Below are 16,708 nucleotides of genomic sequence, written 5' to 3' on the forward strand. Positions count from 1 at the left end.
ACAACAAAACAACTAGAGCTAATAAATGAGTACAGCAAAGTAGCAGGTTACAAGATCAACATTCAAAAATCTGTAGCATTTCTATACACTAGCAATGAACAAGCTGAGGGGGAAATCAAGAAACGAATCCCATTTACAATTGCAACTAAAAGAATAAAATACCTAGGAATAAATTTAACTAAAGAGACAAAAAACCTATATAAAGAAAACTACAAAAAACTGCTAAAAGAAATCACAGAAGACCTAAATAGATGGAAGGGCATACCGTGTTCATGGATTGGAAGACTAAATATAGTTAAGATGTCAATCCTACCTAAATTGATTTACAGATTCAATGCAATACCAATCAAAATCCCAACAACTTATTTTTCAGAATTAGAAAAACCAATAAGCAAATTTATCTGGAAGGGCAGGGTGCCCCGAATTGCTAAAAACATCTTGAGGAAAAAAAACGAAGCTGGAGGTCTCGCGCAGCCTGACTTTAAGGCATATTATGAAGCCACAGTGGTCAAAACAGCATGGTATTGGCATAAAGATAGATATATCGACCAATGGAATCGAATAGAGTGCTCAGATATAGACCCTCTCATCTATGGACATTTGATCTTTGATAAGGCAGTCAAGCCAACTCACCTGGGACAGAACAGTCTCTTCAATAAATGGTGCCTAGAGAACTGGATATCCATATGCAAAAGAATGAAAGAAGACCCATCTCTCACACCCTATACAAAAGTTAACTCAAAATGGATCAAAGATCTAAACATTAGGTCTAAGACCATAAAACAGTTAGAGGAAAATGTTGGGAGATATGTTATGGATCTTACAACTGGAGGCGGTTTTATGGATCTTAAACCTAAAGCAAGAACACTGAAGAAGGAAATAAATAAATGGGAGCTCCTCAAAATCAAACACTTTTGTGCATCAAAGAACTTCATCAAGAAAGTAGAAAGACAGCCTACACAATGGGAGACAATATTTGGAAATGATATATCAGATAAAGGCCTAGTATCCAGAATTTATAAAGAGATTGTTCATCTCAACAACAAAAAGACAGCCAACCCAATTACAAAATGGGAAAAAGACTTGAACAGACACCTATCAGAAGAGGAAATACAAATGGCCAAGAGGCACATGAAGAGATGCTCAATGTCCCTGGCCATTAGAGAAATGCAAATCAAAACCACAATGAGATATCATCTCACACCCACCAGAATGGCCATTATCAACAAAACAGAAAATGACAAGTGCTGGAGAGGATGCGGAGAAAGAGGCACACTTATCCACTGTTGGTGGGAATGTCAAAGGGTGCAACCACTGTGGAAGGCAGTTTGGCGGTTCCTCAAAAAGCTGAATATAGAATTGCCATACGACCCAGCAATACCATTGCTGGGAATATACTCAAAGGACTTAAGGGCAAAGACACAAACGGACATTTGCACACCAATGTTTATAGCAGCGTTATTTACAATTGCAAAGAGATGGAAACAGCCGAAATCTCCATCAACAGAAGAGTGGCTAAACAAACTGTGGTATATACATATGATGGAATACTATGCAGCTTTAAGACAGGATAAACTTATGAAGCATGTAATAACATGGATGGACCTAGAGAACATTATGCTGAGTGAGTCTAGCCAAAAACTAAAGGACAAATACTGTATGGTCCCACCGATGTGAACAGACATTCGAGAATAAATTTGGAATATGTCATTGGTAACAGAGTCCAGCAGGAGGTAGAAACAGGGTAAGATAATGGGCAATTGGAGTTGAAGGGATATAGACTGTGCAACAGGACTAGATACAAAAACTCAAAAATGGACAGCACAATAATACCTAATTGTAAAGTAATCTTGTTAAAACACTGAATGAAGCTGCATCTGAGCTATAAAAAAAAAAAAAAAAGAACTGTAAACTAGCAACTCATTAAATTCCCCCTTTTAAAAGCCATTCTGTTTTTGGTATATTGCATTCCGGCAGCTAGTAAACTAGAACACCCACCAACCAGGAACATTCATATAGGCTCTTGTCTGTTGCGTTATACCCCTGCAGCTTCATGTATGCTACAGCATCCAGACTCACTTATCCTAACTTATATCAGAATTGGGCTGGGGAGAGGCCGATGAGAAAGTTTAGGAAGATTATGTAGACCTGGGCGGGCCACGGTGGCTCAGCAGGCAGAGTTCTCGCCTACCATGCCAGAGGACCCGTGTTCAATTCCTGGTTCCTGCCCATGTTAAAAAAGAAAAAAAGGGAAAAAAAAAGATTATGTAGACCTGTTCCGTGGGGCAGGTTGGTACCATGCTCATGCACAAGGTTCACTGTTAATTACCTGCAACCCTAACCTATATCTGTGGTCAGTATCCTACCCTTCTGAAGAGCGTTCCATACTCCTCTAACACCATCCCAATTGCCTGCCCCTTCACCCTCTACAGTTGATGGCTTGAAGCCTTGCCAAGATTAGGAGTTGTCCCCCAACCTTGAGCCATACTTTACTTAAATTCTTTTAATGACAATGAGTCGGTAATGTCAAGACACTAAGCAACAGAAGCCTTTCAAAAGATTTTTGCTGCTGCTTCGCTCCCTATCAATTACAATGCTCACAGGTTTTCATATATGACCTTTACTGAATCCTACTATTTTATTTTATTTTATTTTATTTTATTTTGCATGGGCAGATGCCAGGAATTGAACCGAGTCTCCAACATGGCAGGCAAGAACTCTGCCTGCTGAGTCACTGTGGCCCGCCCTGACTCCTACTATTGATTAAAGCCCACTTGGTAAGGGGGAGATAATTGCCCCTAAGTCTCCATTCTCTCTTTCATCCAGCTAAACACCTGGTCACCAATTAAAGGTTACATCTCCCAGCCTTTCTTGCACTAAGTGAGGCCACTAACAAACTTCTGACCGATGGGATATGAGCAGAAACGATGCTTGCAACTTCTAATTTGATGCTCTCTTCTCTTTTTCATTGATTGCTATTTGGTTGTGGAGGTAAAACATCTTAGACCATGTAAATGACAGCAGTTCCCTAGGGGTGGAGAGAAGCAAGATAGAAGGTGTGGTGGCTTGGAGTTATACCACCCCAGAAAAACATGATCTGAATCTTAACCCATTCCCATGGGTGTGAGCCCATTGAAAATAGGACCTATCGATGAGGTACAATCGTTGAGGTGTGGCCCTTCTCAGTCAAGATGGGTCTTAACCCTATTACTGAGGCCTTATACTGAAAGACGATAAGGAGCAATCACGGGGAGTAGCCAGAAGCCAGCAGTCAACAGAATTTGGAAGAGAAAGGAAAAGACACCGCCATGTGCATTACCATGTGTGGGAAAAGTCAAGGAACCCGGGAAGCTGCTGGCCAGCCAGAAGAAAGAAAGTTGCTGGCCAGCCTCTGAAACCATGAGCCAATAAATTCCTGCTGTTGAACCAACCTATTGTATGATATTTGTTTTAACAGATGATAAGCCAGGGCTTCTGAAACGTTGGAGCCCCTAAACACTCCTGCTCAGACTGTTATGTGAGAGAAAACTAAACCTCTATCTTATTTAAGCTACTATTATTTTTAGTCTTCAAGACAGCAAATAAAGCCATATCCTAAATAATTTTCAGCCAGATATAAACTACTTGTATATTCAATCCACAGTCAAGCCCTTCAAGAGTGTTCTAGTTTGCTAGATGCCGGAATGCAACACACCACAGATGGATTGCAACTTTTAATAAAAGGGGATTTATTTCATTAGTTCTTCAGAGGAAAGGCAGCTAACTTTCATCTGAGGTTCTTTCTTACATGGGAAGGCTTAGGGTGATCTCTGCTGGCCTTCTTTCCAGGCCAGTGTCTTTTATCTCAATCCTGCCCTGATGCTCACACTCTGAGTCCCATCACGTCCAGGCACTCCCACCCCACTGCAGCCCCAGCACTCCCACCCCTCTCCCCGCTCTCACGGTCTACACTGGGACATGACCACCCATGGCAGATTAGATGACTATTGAGAAATCCTCACTCCATCCACTTCATTTCCATGAAAGGACTGTGTGTGTCCCACTCCCAACCCCCTTATGCCAGACATGGCCTTGGGACTCACTTGACCAACAAGCTAGCACTCAGAACACAAACTGAGGCTCAAATTGAACTTTTGCAACCAGGCTCACCTCTGCCGTCATCGTGAAATGGGCATTCCTAGGATAGCCCACTGCTCTCAAGCATCTGCCAAGCCCAGTCAAGATCAAGCAGCCCACAAACATGAAGGGAGCCCGGCCAGATCAGCAAAGCCAAGAGCCGTGCCCAGCCTCTGTCAGAAAACCCCAGGTGACCCCCACCAAGAGAGCCTCTTTTGTTGCTCAGATGTGGCCTCTCTCTCCAGCCAACACAACAAGCAATCTCATCACCCTCCCCCTCTCTGCATGCAACATAACTCCCAGGGGTGTGGACCTTCCTGGCAACGTGGGACAAAGATCCTAGAATGAGCTGAGACTCAGCACCAAGAGATTGAGAAAACCTTCTCAACCAAAAGGGGGAAGAGGGAAATGAGACAAAGTGTCAATGGCTGAGAGATTCCAGAGTCGAGAGGTTATCCTGGAGGTTATTCTTACGCATTAAGTAGATATCACCTTGTTATTCAAGATGTAACAGAGAGGCTGGAGGGAACTGCCTGAAAATGTAGAGCTGTGTTCCAGTAGCCATGTTTCTTGATGATGATTGTATAATGATAAAGCTTTCACAATGTGACTGTGTGATTGTGAAAACCTTGTGTCTGACGCTCCTTGTATCTACCATATCAACAGAAGAGTAGAACATACGGAATAAAAATAAATAATAGGGGGAACAAATGTTAAGATAAATTTAGTTTGAAATGCTAGTGATCAATGAAAGTGAGGGGTAAGGGGGATGGTATGTATAATCCTTTTTTTCTGTTATCGTTTTATTTCTTTTTCTGTTGTCTTTTTATTTCTTTTTCTAAATCGATGCGAATGTTCTACGAAATGATGAATATGCAACTATGCGATGATATTAAGAATTACTGATTATATATGTAGAATGGAATGATACGTTAATGTTTTTGTTTGTTGTTACATTTTTTTAATTAATAAAAAAAAAAAGAAAACTCCAGGTGATCTGCAGACACAGCAGGGAGCTTGGCCAATCTCAATAGAGCGATCCAGCCATGACGGGCTGACCCTCAGTCAACTCCCAGATGCACGTGTTAGCAAATGTTCATATGTCTGCTCCACTGAGCATTTCAGGTTGCGCACTGCCCAACAGTAATTTAGCTGACACATCAGCAGACTCATTATCATGATGTAGTTGCCATGAAGATATATGACCACGAGATTATTTGATATCTGACCCATAGAACACATAGAGAGATAGTGCTAGCAAAACACGTAAGAAATTTTATCAAGAACCAGATGTCAAGTCTAGGGTGGGGGGTTGTGCTGGTCTGAAATTGTTGTGTACCCCGGAAAAGCCATGTTCTTTTTCCTAATCCCGTCTTGTATGGGCAGACCTGTTGTTCATGGTGGAAACTTTGATCGGACTGTTTCCATGGAGATGTGGTATACCCAATGTGGGCCGGACCTTTCCACTACATGGAGATGTGACTCCACCCATTAACGTGGGTCTGGATTAGTTTACTGGAATCGTTTAAAAGGGGAAACATCTTGGAAAAGCACAGTTGCTTCAAGTTGGCATAGACGTGGACATTTGGAGACACGTGGAGTGCTGACAGGGACGTTGGGGGTTGAGACAGAAATAGCCAGGATGCTAAGCAAGGACTCACAAAAATAGCCAAAACCTGAAAAGAAGAAATCTCTGGCCCTGAGAGATGCTAAACTAATAAACTAATAAACCAGACTTTTGCCTCAGAGCAGCTTAGCATGGACCCACAGATGTTTAGAGAGAAAACCACTGGCATCAGAAGCTGGAAGCATGGAATGGGGAGCAAGGACCAGCAGACGCCGGCCACATGCCTTCCTGTGTGACAGACATTGGCCTTTCTTTGGAGTTAAGCTATTTTCCTCTAGAGGCCTTCGTTTGGAAACAAGTGGCCTTAGAGCTCAGTAGGGGGTGCAAGGCTAGTTGAGCTAGACTTTTAAAAGAGTCTCAAAAATGTAAAAAAAAATAGGGGTGCAAGGATAGCTCAGTGGTAGAATTCTCGCCTGCCATGTGGGAGACATGGGTTCAATTCCCAGCCCATGCACTCCCCCCCACTCCAAAAAAAATCACCAAATGGTGCTGCAATAACGGGATAGTCACATGGAAAAAGAATGAAATGTGACCCCCCACCATACAGCATGCAAAAAAAAAAAGTAAAAAATACCACTCTTCTGTCTGAAATTTTTTGTTTCAGATAATAGTTATTTTTTTTTCATTTAAAATGTTATTTCATTTTGGGAAGAGATTTGTTATGGTCGTGGGCTAGCCACCTCTGCAGGATATAGGAACTGGGGACCCTCCTTCTGATGCCGCATCTCGGCCCTAGCCAAGTGCCTTCCCAGCTGGCAGAGGGGTTCTAGACCCATCTGCCTCTCTTAAGTCAAAACACCTTTTCCTGGGTGCCTTAGTTTGGACATTTTTATGGCCTTAGAACTGTAAACTTGTAACTTAATAAATTCTACTGCCCAAGCGATAGATTCCTGTGGCCTTTTAAATGATTTGAATAACGATGGAAATGGATCCAAAATAATAAGTCACTTCTCTACCAAGGCAGTAGAAGATTCTTCATATCACCTTCCTGTAGGCCAATTCATTCTTCAGGAAGGGGCAGACAAAGAGAAATACAAACCATTGAAAAGAAGAAAACCCCACTTCGGAGCTGTCCCCCTCCTCAACAAGCCTTCACCCTCTGTTCTAGTTTGCTAGCTGCTGGAATGCAATATCCGAGAAACAGAATGGCTTTTTAAAAGGGGAATTTAATAAGTTGCTAGTTTACAGTTCTAAGGCCGAAAAAATGTCCCAATTAAAACAAGACTATAGAAATGTCCAATCTAAGGCATCCAGGGAAAGATAACTTGGTTCAAGAAGGCTGATGAAGTTCAGGGTTTCTCTCTCAATGGAAGGGCACATGGTGAACACGGCATCATCTGCTAGCTTCTTCTCCTGGCTTCCTGTTTCATGAAGCTCCTCGGGAGGCATTTTCCTTTTTCATCTCCAAAGGTCACTGGCTGGTGGACTCTGCTTCTCTTGGCTATGTCGTTCTGCTCTGCTCCCTCTGAATCCCCCATTCTCCAAAATGTTTCCTCTTTTATAGGACTCCAATAAAGCAATCAAGACCCACCCAAATGGCTGGAGACATGTTGTCACCTAATCCAGCTTAACAACCCCTCTTGACTAAATCACATCTCCAGGGAGATGATCTAATTACAGTTTCAAACCAACAGTATTGAATAGGGATTATTCTGCCTTTATGAAATTGGATTTTGATTAAAACATGGCTTTTCTAGGGGACATACATCCTTTCAAACCAGCACAGGGGGAAAGGAGGAAGCGTATGGACCGGGACTCGAAACCGGGTCTCCCGCATGGCAGGTGAGAATTCTACAACTGAACTAGCCTTGCGCCCCTAAATGTAACAACTACTTTTTTATGCTCCCCTTGCCCTTCCCCCTCCCCTTTTTGGAAAAGTGTCAGGAGCTAGATAGTTTAAGATGAGCAACTGAAGGGGCAGAGAGTGATCCACAGGGAACCTGGCTTCTTTGTGTTTCATCACAGGCCGTGCTGCTGGCCAGGCTACCAAAGCACCCTTTTAACAAGAGAACCACTTGGGAGATCCAGCTGGAAGATGCAAGGAGTTCAGGAAACGGGGCCACAGAGGTTCCACTCAGGGATCCTGGCCGTGAAGTTGGATGCCTCACTTTGCAGAAAAGAGACCCTGGACCTAAATGGTGCAGCATGAATTTGTTCCTTCTTGGCTAGATTTCTCAGCATCACAGTCAATTAAGCCCCCTACAGCCACCTTTGGAAAACAAGGAGAGCATCTACACGGAGGAGAAGGTAGATTTGGAGTGAGCTGTCGCCAACATGATTCCTCTGATGACTTTCTGAACAATGGATCCCTACGAACCACAGGTGATTCCTGGCACCAACCCTTCCTATTCCATCACACTTCTGTGGACTCTGGTGTCTCTAAGGGAACATATGCTGGAGCCACAGGGGAGTCTGTTTGGTTGGCTGTTTCTCCCCCAGGTCCTGATGGCATGAGCCAGCGTGGCACTGGGGGCACAAGGAACCATCGCGACCGGAATGGCAGCTTCCATTCCCAAAAAGGCTCTGCCTTTCAGGAAGAGTCATCTACAGAGATTGGGGGGAGAAAAGGAAGAAGGCAAGGTGGAAAAGTTGCAGTTGGAAGAGGAAGGCTTTCCTTCTTTGAATCCAGAAGCTGGCAAACAAAATCAGCCATGCAGCCCTATCGGGACAGCTTCTGGAAGGTGGGAAAATGCACCTTGTGCCAAGCAACCCTCCAAAATGCTGGTTCTTAAAAAAGTTTCCAAAGAGGATCCTGCTGCTGCCTTCTCTGCGGAATTTACCTCACCAGGATCTCACCATGCAAATGGGAACACATCATCATCAATCATGGGCCCACGTGTCTATAAGAACCTGGTTCTTTGGGTGGTTCCATGGTAGAATGCTCGCCTTCTATGCAGGAGACTCGGGTTTGATTCCCAGATCATGTACCCCGCCCCCCCCAAAAAAGAAAGAAAGAACCTGGTTCCTAAGCCTCCACCTTCGAAGAGTCCCTTACTCTTTGTCCTTCCAATTGACACAACCTCCTCTGGTCTTACCAAGTTGACCCGCCGAACTACCAACAAGAAGAGTGGATTCCTAAGACTCTGAAGGAAGACCACAATGGAGGCTTCTCAGAGAGCAGAGACTGTGACGAACTGGAGGATTTGGAAAACAGCACACCGGAACCAAAGGAAAATGGAGAAGAAGACTGTCATCAGCGTGGCCTCGCCCCTCCCAGCATGGAGGAAAGAGTGGCCCTCTCACGCTCTAGGGAAGCAGAGCACAGGTTACCGAAAGCAATGGGATGGCAGGAATATCCTGAAAATGATGAGAATTCCCTCCCCCTCCCAGAGGATGCGCTCAAAGAATTCCAGGTGAAGACAGAGCAGCTGAGAAGAAATGGCTTTGGGAAGGATGGATTCTTACAGAGAACAGGCTCCAGCCTATCCTCGCTTTGGAGAAACACTTGTAAGGTTGAGGACTCAGACACGGAAACCAGTAGCTGCGTCCCAGTTTGCTGCCAGACTGCCATGTACCAAAAATGAAATGGCTTTTAAAAGGGGGAATAAGTTACAAGTTTATAGTTCTATGGCAGAGAAAATGTCCCAATTAAAGCAAGTCTATAAAAATGTCCAATTAAGGCACCAACAAGAGGCTACCTTCACTCAAGAAAGGCCAATGAAGTTCAGGATGTCTCTCTAAACTGGAAAGGCATGTGGTGAACACAGCGACATCTGCTAGCTTTCTCTCCTGCTTCTTGCTTCATGAAGCTCCCCGGGGAGTATTCCTTCTTCATCTCCATAGGTCGCTGGCTGGTGGGCTCTGTGGTTCTCATGTCTCTGCTGCTCTCATCATCCTCAAGCATTCTCCAAAAGGCTTCCTCTTTTAAAGGGTTCCAGTAAACAAATCAAGACCCACGTGGAGTGGGTGGAGTCACATCTCCATCTAATTAAGTTTAATACCCACAACTGGGTGAGCCACAACTCCATGGAGATAACCTAATCAAGTTTCCAACCTACAAGTGCTAAATAGGGTTTAAAAGAAACAATTGCTCCCACAAGATTGATTAGGATTAAAACATGGCTTTTCTAGTGTACATAAATCCTTTCAAACCAGCACATCAGATGACGATGCCTGGAAGTAGGCTTATAAATGCTCAGAGTTAAATCTGACCAAGTAAATTCAGCTCACGTGTTTAGGGAGTATACAAAAGAAATCATTCTCTTCCTTTTCCTTTTCTCATGTTGTTGAATACTTGGCGCACAAAGAAAATAATCATACCCCAAAGAGAGAGTGATTGGCTTGTTTAGCTTTTGTTGTTCTTCCCTGTCATCTGCTTAATAAAGAGAAGTTTGTGTGGCAGGAGAGATTTTTGTAATAAACGTAAACATACAGACAGAATATATGGGGCAGGCGCAGGTGGGAGCTGGCGGTGGAGAGAGGAGACACTGGTTTACAGCCCTTGGTGTGCGCTCAGCCCTGGGCTCAAGCAGCCATTGTCAATGACAAAGTACTAAAGTTATAATTGTATTAAATTAATGCTGCTGATTGGGATATTTTATTTAATTTTTGGCTGCTCGGGTAACTTTAGCCCTTAACCAAGCATTTGTTGTTTTCTTTTTTTTCCTTTTTGGGTACAGCTATAAAATATTTGGAAATGGGAAATATTGCGTTATTCTTGCAGCCTTGATATTCAGGGTGGATCATAAAATATAAATTTTTGTGAAATTTCAAAGATTAAGATTATTTTGATAACATTATTTACAGATTAAAAAGATGTGGTTCTCACCAGTCTCTTATGAGGGAGAAACTACTGCATAAAATAACTTAGAATAAATATTTTGCAACGATTAAAAAATATTATTTATCTTACCATGCAATGGATTTATTCTGGTTATTTTTAATAAATGAATAATATTTTTAATTTCTCAGTTTTAATTTCTAATACAGAAAAATATTGATAGAACCCAAATAGCAACTCTTTAGGGTCCTCAACTTTTGAGAGGGTGAAAGGGTCCTGCGACCAACAAGTCTGAGGGCCGCTAAGTCTGAGGGCCGCTGCTCTATGTACAGTTGACAGGAAACTGAAGGCAGCTGCTCCACTGCCCCTGGCATCTCCCTGCAAGAACCCTCCAACTCCCAGGAAGTAAATAGCAAAATATTAAGTTCCTTCTCGTCGAACTGGGCAGGCGACCTCTAGAGGAAATGAGCGGTATTGCTTGACAGCGCTGAATTTCTCAGCTGAGTAATTTTGTAGTTGAGCCAGCTGAAATTCTAAAACCGAGGCAGAGATGGTTGTCTGAAAGGAAGACTTTATTTCCTAGCATTTAAACTTTAGACCCTGCACCATGCCTTCTCTTACGCACAGACACAAACACACTTACACATGCACTCAGACAGACTTATACACAGACATATACACAATCACAGACACTCACACCCAGACATGCACACTTTCCCACAGTCACACAAACACATACCGTTACGAATTTTCACACACAGAGAAACACACACGCACAAAGAGACACACATACACTCACATAATCACAAAAATCTTTCACATATACAGACACAACACTAAAAATAGCAGCTCATTAACAAATAGAACTTAGTAAATCAACACTTTCTATTTTTAAAAAATCCTAATGGAAATTAGTTTCTACTCAAAGCCATTAAATAAATGTTGAACGAATAATTAAAATGAATTTCGGCGCGGAAGAGTGCCAAATTACAGATCCACGGTCCCTCAGCTGAAGCCCTGGGGAACAGATGCGTCTCATAATTCAGAGAATTGTTTCCATTTTAGAAAGGAAATTCTGTGTGAATGCCACATATTATGCAACACTCTTGGGGTCTAAGGCAAACCCCATCCCCATCAATATGTTAATATTTTTGCAGTAAAATGTGTGAACATTCACATCAACAAAAAATTAAGTGTAAAAATAGCTCATATTAATTTGCCACCATGTGACACTGAGCCAAAATTATCCGCACCTCATCGCCACTCCAATTTTTTTTTGTTGTCAGAGCTTTCTTGAATTTGGAATTGTGGATAAGGGATGCGAAATTCCATCAGCTGGTCCCCCACGTTCATCCCCATACACTCCTGTTCTGCCGGGAAATCTTTGATTGCAGGTAGGGAGGAGGAGGGTCTTGATGCTGAGCACGAGATCCTTGCGCGCCCCCTCCTGGCAGGCACCAGCCCTTGCTGCAGATTTGGGTAGTCTATTGGCTGAGATCAAATCCAGAGTTGGATCCTCATTGGTCTATACCTTCCTGAAAATCCTGCCTTCACTTGCCAGTGATTGGCTCAGGAACTGAAGCCTTAGCCAACCAGCACTTGACTGTCTCCTAGCTCAGGCATTGGTTCAGGGGTTGTCATGTGACCATGTTGATCCAATCAGATTGAAGGAGGCCCTTTGGTAGCTGGTAGGTTTTGGAAATCCTTTATCTCCCAGGGGTGGGAATGCGGAGGGGCTCGTGGTCCCAGGGTGGGTGGGCATCCTGCTGCAATCACACCCACCTGCCCCTTCCCCCGTAACCCTCACACACGAATTCCCCTACATATTTGTGCTGGTTTGAGAGGATTATGTATCCTAGAAAAGCCATGTTTTAATCCTGATTCATCTCATGGAGGCAACCTTTTCTTTTAATCCCTGTTCAGTACTGTAGGTTGGAAATTTGATTAGATTATCTCCATGGAGATGTGGCACACCTATTTGCGGGTATCCCAGTTTATTGGAATCCTTTAAAAGAGGAAACATTTTGGAAAGCGCCTCAGAGCCAGGAGATCACATGCAGCCAGAGAGCTTTGGAGATGAAGAAGGAAAACGCCCCCCGGGGAGCTTCATGAAACAAGAAGCCTGGAGAGAAAGCTAGCAGATGTCACCATGTTCACCAAGTGCCTTTCCAGTTGAGAGAGAAACCCTGACCGTCACCGGCTTTCTGGAACCAAAGTATCTTTCCCTGGATGCCTATAAACTTCCAACTTAATAAATTCCCTCTTTTAAAAGCCTTTCCGTTTCTGGTATATCACATTCCAGCAGATGGCAAACTAAAACAACATTTCTTAAGAGGTGTAATCCTATCTTGGAATTTGCTCTCCAGGTGACCTGAAATGACAAAATCTCCAGTAACTCCATATAGAAGTTTCAAGGTATAGACTCTTGAAAGTATAGACTCTTTGAGGGGGAAAGATAGAAAGACACAGGGGATAGATCAGGGGGGTGGGTAGGAGAGATACTCTGAAGACCCTCACGCTGATGCTTCCCCAGCCTCGAGTATCAGCAAGAGACGCCACCATCCACCTAGGGCTCAGGCCTAACCTTGGTGTCAACCTTGACTCTTTCTTTCTCTCTCATGCCACAGCCAATCTGGTTGGTTTTGCCTTCAAAATCTTTATAGATTTTGTTTGGCCATTCCTTGATAAGTTAGAATTACCATATGATCCAGGAATTCCACTCCTAGGTATATCACCATGAAAATCGAAAACAGGGATTCAAAAAGAGATATTTGTGCATGAATGTTCTTTGTGGCATTATTCACAGTAGCAAAAAGGTGAAAGCAACCCAAGTGTCCATCAGCTGATGAATGGATCATCAAAATGTGTACATACATGCAATGCAGTATTATACAGCCAAGAAAAGGAATTGACTTCTGATACCTGCCACAGCATTTATGAGCTTTGAAAACATGATGCTGAGTAAAAGAAGCTAGACACAAAAGGTTACATGTCATATGATTCCATTTATAGAATGTCCAGAAGAGGAGAATGCATGAAGATGAAACATTAGTTGTTGCCAGGGGCCTGGGGAAGGGAGAATGGGGAGTGATTGTTTAATGGGCTTCCTTTTGGGGAGGTGAAAATGTTCTGGAACTGGATTGTGGTGACAGTTGTACATCACTACAAATGTGCTTAATGTCACTGAAGCGTTCACTTTAAAATGGTCAATTTTATGTTGTAAGTGTTTTACCACAATTGAAGAATAGATAGATGATAGGTAGACAGGTAGGTAGGTAAATTTTGACCACTTCCCCCCAGTCCACTTTTCAGATGGCAGCCAAAGGGTCCTGTTTGCACCTACGTCAGCCACGTCACTCCTCTGCTCTGAAGCCTCCCCTGGCTCCGACCTCACTCAGGGTCAAAGTCAAAGGCCCTGCAGGTTCTGGCCCATTCTCTCTCTCACCTCACCTCCCCCACCTCATCCCACTCTCCCCCTCACTCCAGTCACACTGTCCTCTTGGCTGTTCCTTGGACAAGACAAGCCTCTCTAGCCTCAGGGCCTTTGCATTTGCCATTCCCTCTGCCACCAGACATCCAAATGGCACCCTGCCATCTCTTTCCAGCTTCTATCCAAGGTCATGTCCATGACCACTCTGAAAATAGGAACCAGCTCCTCCTTCTCACTGCCTATCACTTTTACCCTGCTTGATATTTCTCCTTTGGGTTCATTACCAGCTGACATAAAACATATATTTAATTTATTAATCATATTTCTCATCTGTATCCTCACTGATATATCAGCTACATGGAGGGCAGGAATTTTTGCTGTATTGTTCACTGCTATATACCTAGGGCTTAAAATAGGCCTGGTGCACAGGACTTGCTCAATAAATATTTGTAAAATGAAAGATTAAGAGATAACAGCCGAAAGAGAGACTAAGAAAAACAGGAGGGGAGAACAGAAGAGACCAAGGAGGGAGGAAATCAGGTGGGAGGGTGGGGAGAGATCGAGTTGAGGGGAGAGACAGGAAAGGTAGTTGGGGCAGGAAAGGGGGTGCAAGGTGGGCAGGAGGTGCTGGGGCTGCTCGAAGGAGAGAGGTTGGGAGAAGAAAAAATGGAGAGAGAGACACAAGGACAAGGCAGAGAGGAAGTCTGACAGATACAGAGAGGGAAAATTGAGAGACGTGAGGGAGAGACACGGAGGCATATACAATTGAGAGACAGAGACAGAGGGAAGGAAAGTGAACAAGAGGAAAGGAAAGAGCAGAGAGGAAGAAAGGAGAGGAAGACAAGAAGAGGGACAGAGAAATCCGGAGAAATGGGGCTGGAAGAAGAAAGCTGGAAACTAGAAAGAAGGCGCCAGCAAAGAGAGAGGTAGAGTGCATCCCTCTAACTCACCATCTGCTGGGGCTTAGGGCTCTAGGAGGACTTGATTATCTCTTGGGATCCAAGCTGCAGTTTTTAAAGCTCTGAAAGGGGGCAACTGGTTGGAGAGAGAGAACATGTGACGCTGTTCTAAGAGCTTTACATCACGAGCTTATTTAGTCCATACAGCAAGTCTGGAAGTGTTTTTATCCCCTTCATTTTACAGGTCCAGAGAGGTTGAGTAGTCTGCCTAAAGTCACACAGCTAGTGAGAAGACCTGACACTTGAACCTGGGCAGTCTGGCCCCAAAGTCACTGTCAGTAAGCATGATGGCTTTTCCCAACTCAGACCATATCCACAGATGTCCCGTTCTGAGGCAAGAGGTTCAGCCTCACTCTCCTGGGAAAGTCCAGTCCCCAAGGGGTGTGGCTGGACAGGAAAAAATCTTCTTCCACGCTGACTGCCAAGTACTGCCCAGAGCCAGGCCTCAGGTGAGAGAATTTGACTCTATCTCGGACTCTCTCAGCAGGAGCCAGACCTGAGTTTCCATGCTTCAAAGGCAGTGCCATGCTTTGCAAACTTCCTGGGTGATTTCCTGGACAGCAGATAAGCAGGCCATTCCTGTTCACTGTCGTTCCTTTGATCCCATGAGAAAGCAGGTATTTTTCCCTCTCAGCAGCATCTTGAGACCCGAGGTCTCAGGATGACTTAGCTTCTGTTCTGGACATAATAGATAGGATAATAGCAATTCCCAAAACTCCAGTTCTGTGGATCATTTCAACCCCCTTATGTCTCCAAACAAGGAACTGTGCTGGAATAGGAGGGTGGGCCCTCCGATTCTTTCTAGAAAGTCTCCTCCCCTTACCTCAAGCATGCAGAAAACCGGGAAGTCCTTCACAGGGTCTGACCTTCAGCTGCCCTGGTGCAGATAAACTGCTTCTCCCCACCGGCCCCAAAACTACATGGGGAAGACCGAAGAGGGGAAGGTGCCTTTCCCCACCCCCTCCCCGGGAGGGGTAAGCCCTCAAGACCCCACCCATAGCAAGACACAAGAATTGGGCCACAGGAAGGGCTTCCCCAAACAAATATGAGAGGAAACACCTCTAAGGACAGCACGACACAACATGAAGCAGTGGAGACGGAGTTTATTGCAGATGGACAGATGGACACGGAGATTCTGAGGGAAGATCCTGTGCTCAGAATCCTATAGGAAGAGGGTCAGGGAGCAGAGGTCAGGCTGAGGTTTGCCAGATGGCGAAGGACCCCTCCTGATGGCGGAGGAGCCGCGAGGGGCGAAGCCACGAGGCCGCCCCCCCGGCCCCACTGCCCCCATTCTTCACGATGACGACTCCGGAGACGCCGAGCGGTGTCAGATGGGGGGAGCCCGGGCCCATCCGGCAACGGCGCATCCGCGGCGGGGCGCCCGGGCGGGAGGGAGGGTTACCCAGGTCTTCGCACCCCTGCGGCTTCCGGCGGGTCTCGGGGCGTCGGGCGGGTCGGGCGGTGTCTGGGGTCGTTGTGGCGGCGGCGGCGGCTCCGCGGCAGCTCAAGCTGGGGTCGCGGCCCCCCGGGGGCCCCCAAGAGGCAGGTGACGGAGGCGGCGGCGGGCGGCGGGGCGGGCTGCGCGCCCGGGCGGGCGGCGCACGGGGACGGTGCGCTGGGCGGCGGGGCGGCGGGGGCAGCGGGGTGTCGCGTGGGGACCCAGATGAGACCGTAGTAGACGGCGAGCAGCACAGCGGCCAGCGAGACGCAGAGGAAGTAGGCGCAGACCGGGGCCAGGCGCAGCCAGCGGCCCCGAGGGCCCTCGCTCAGCCCGGCGCCGCCCGGGCTCTCGCCGCCGCCGCCCACGCAGCTCGTGCCCCGCATCCCTGCAGCCCACTCGGCCCGCAAGGCGGCCC

General features: G+C 45.4%; 1 protein-coding gene and 1 pseudogene across 1 annotated transcript; one reads left to right on the forward strand and one right to left on the reverse strand.

The window, feature by feature from the left end:
• The first annotated feature begins 7,878 nt into the window (after positions 1-7,878).
• LOC143660174 (vasculin-like protein 1) lies at positions 7,879-9,866 on the forward strand (annotated as a pseudogene).
• Positions 9,867-15,780: 5,914 nt separating this feature from the next.
• INAFM1 (InaF motif containing 1) lies at positions 15,781-16,691 on the reverse strand. Its single transcript, XM_077133588.1, has one exon. It carries the CDS (start codon positions 16,674-16,676, stop codon positions 16,251-16,253), a length of 426 nt encoding a protein of 141 aa, XP_076989703.1. The 5' UTR covers positions 16,677-16,691; the 3' UTR covers positions 15,781-16,250.
• Positions 16,692-16,708: the final 17 nt, after the last annotated feature.

The sequence above is a fragment of the Tamandua tetradactyla genome, chromosome 16, assembly GCF_023851605.1.
Source record: "Tamandua tetradactyla isolate mTamTet1 chromosome 16, mTamTet1.pri, whole genome shotgun sequence".
In the NCBI taxonomy this organism is placed as follows: domain Eukaryota; kingdom Metazoa; phylum Chordata; class Mammalia; order Pilosa; family Myrmecophagidae; genus Tamandua; species Tamandua tetradactyla.

Coding starts and splice junctions, on each gene's coding strand:
- INAFM1 (XM_077133588.1), bottom strand. CDS start 16,676: ATGCGGGGCACGAGCTGCGTGGGCGGCGGCGGCGAGAGCCCGGGCGGC.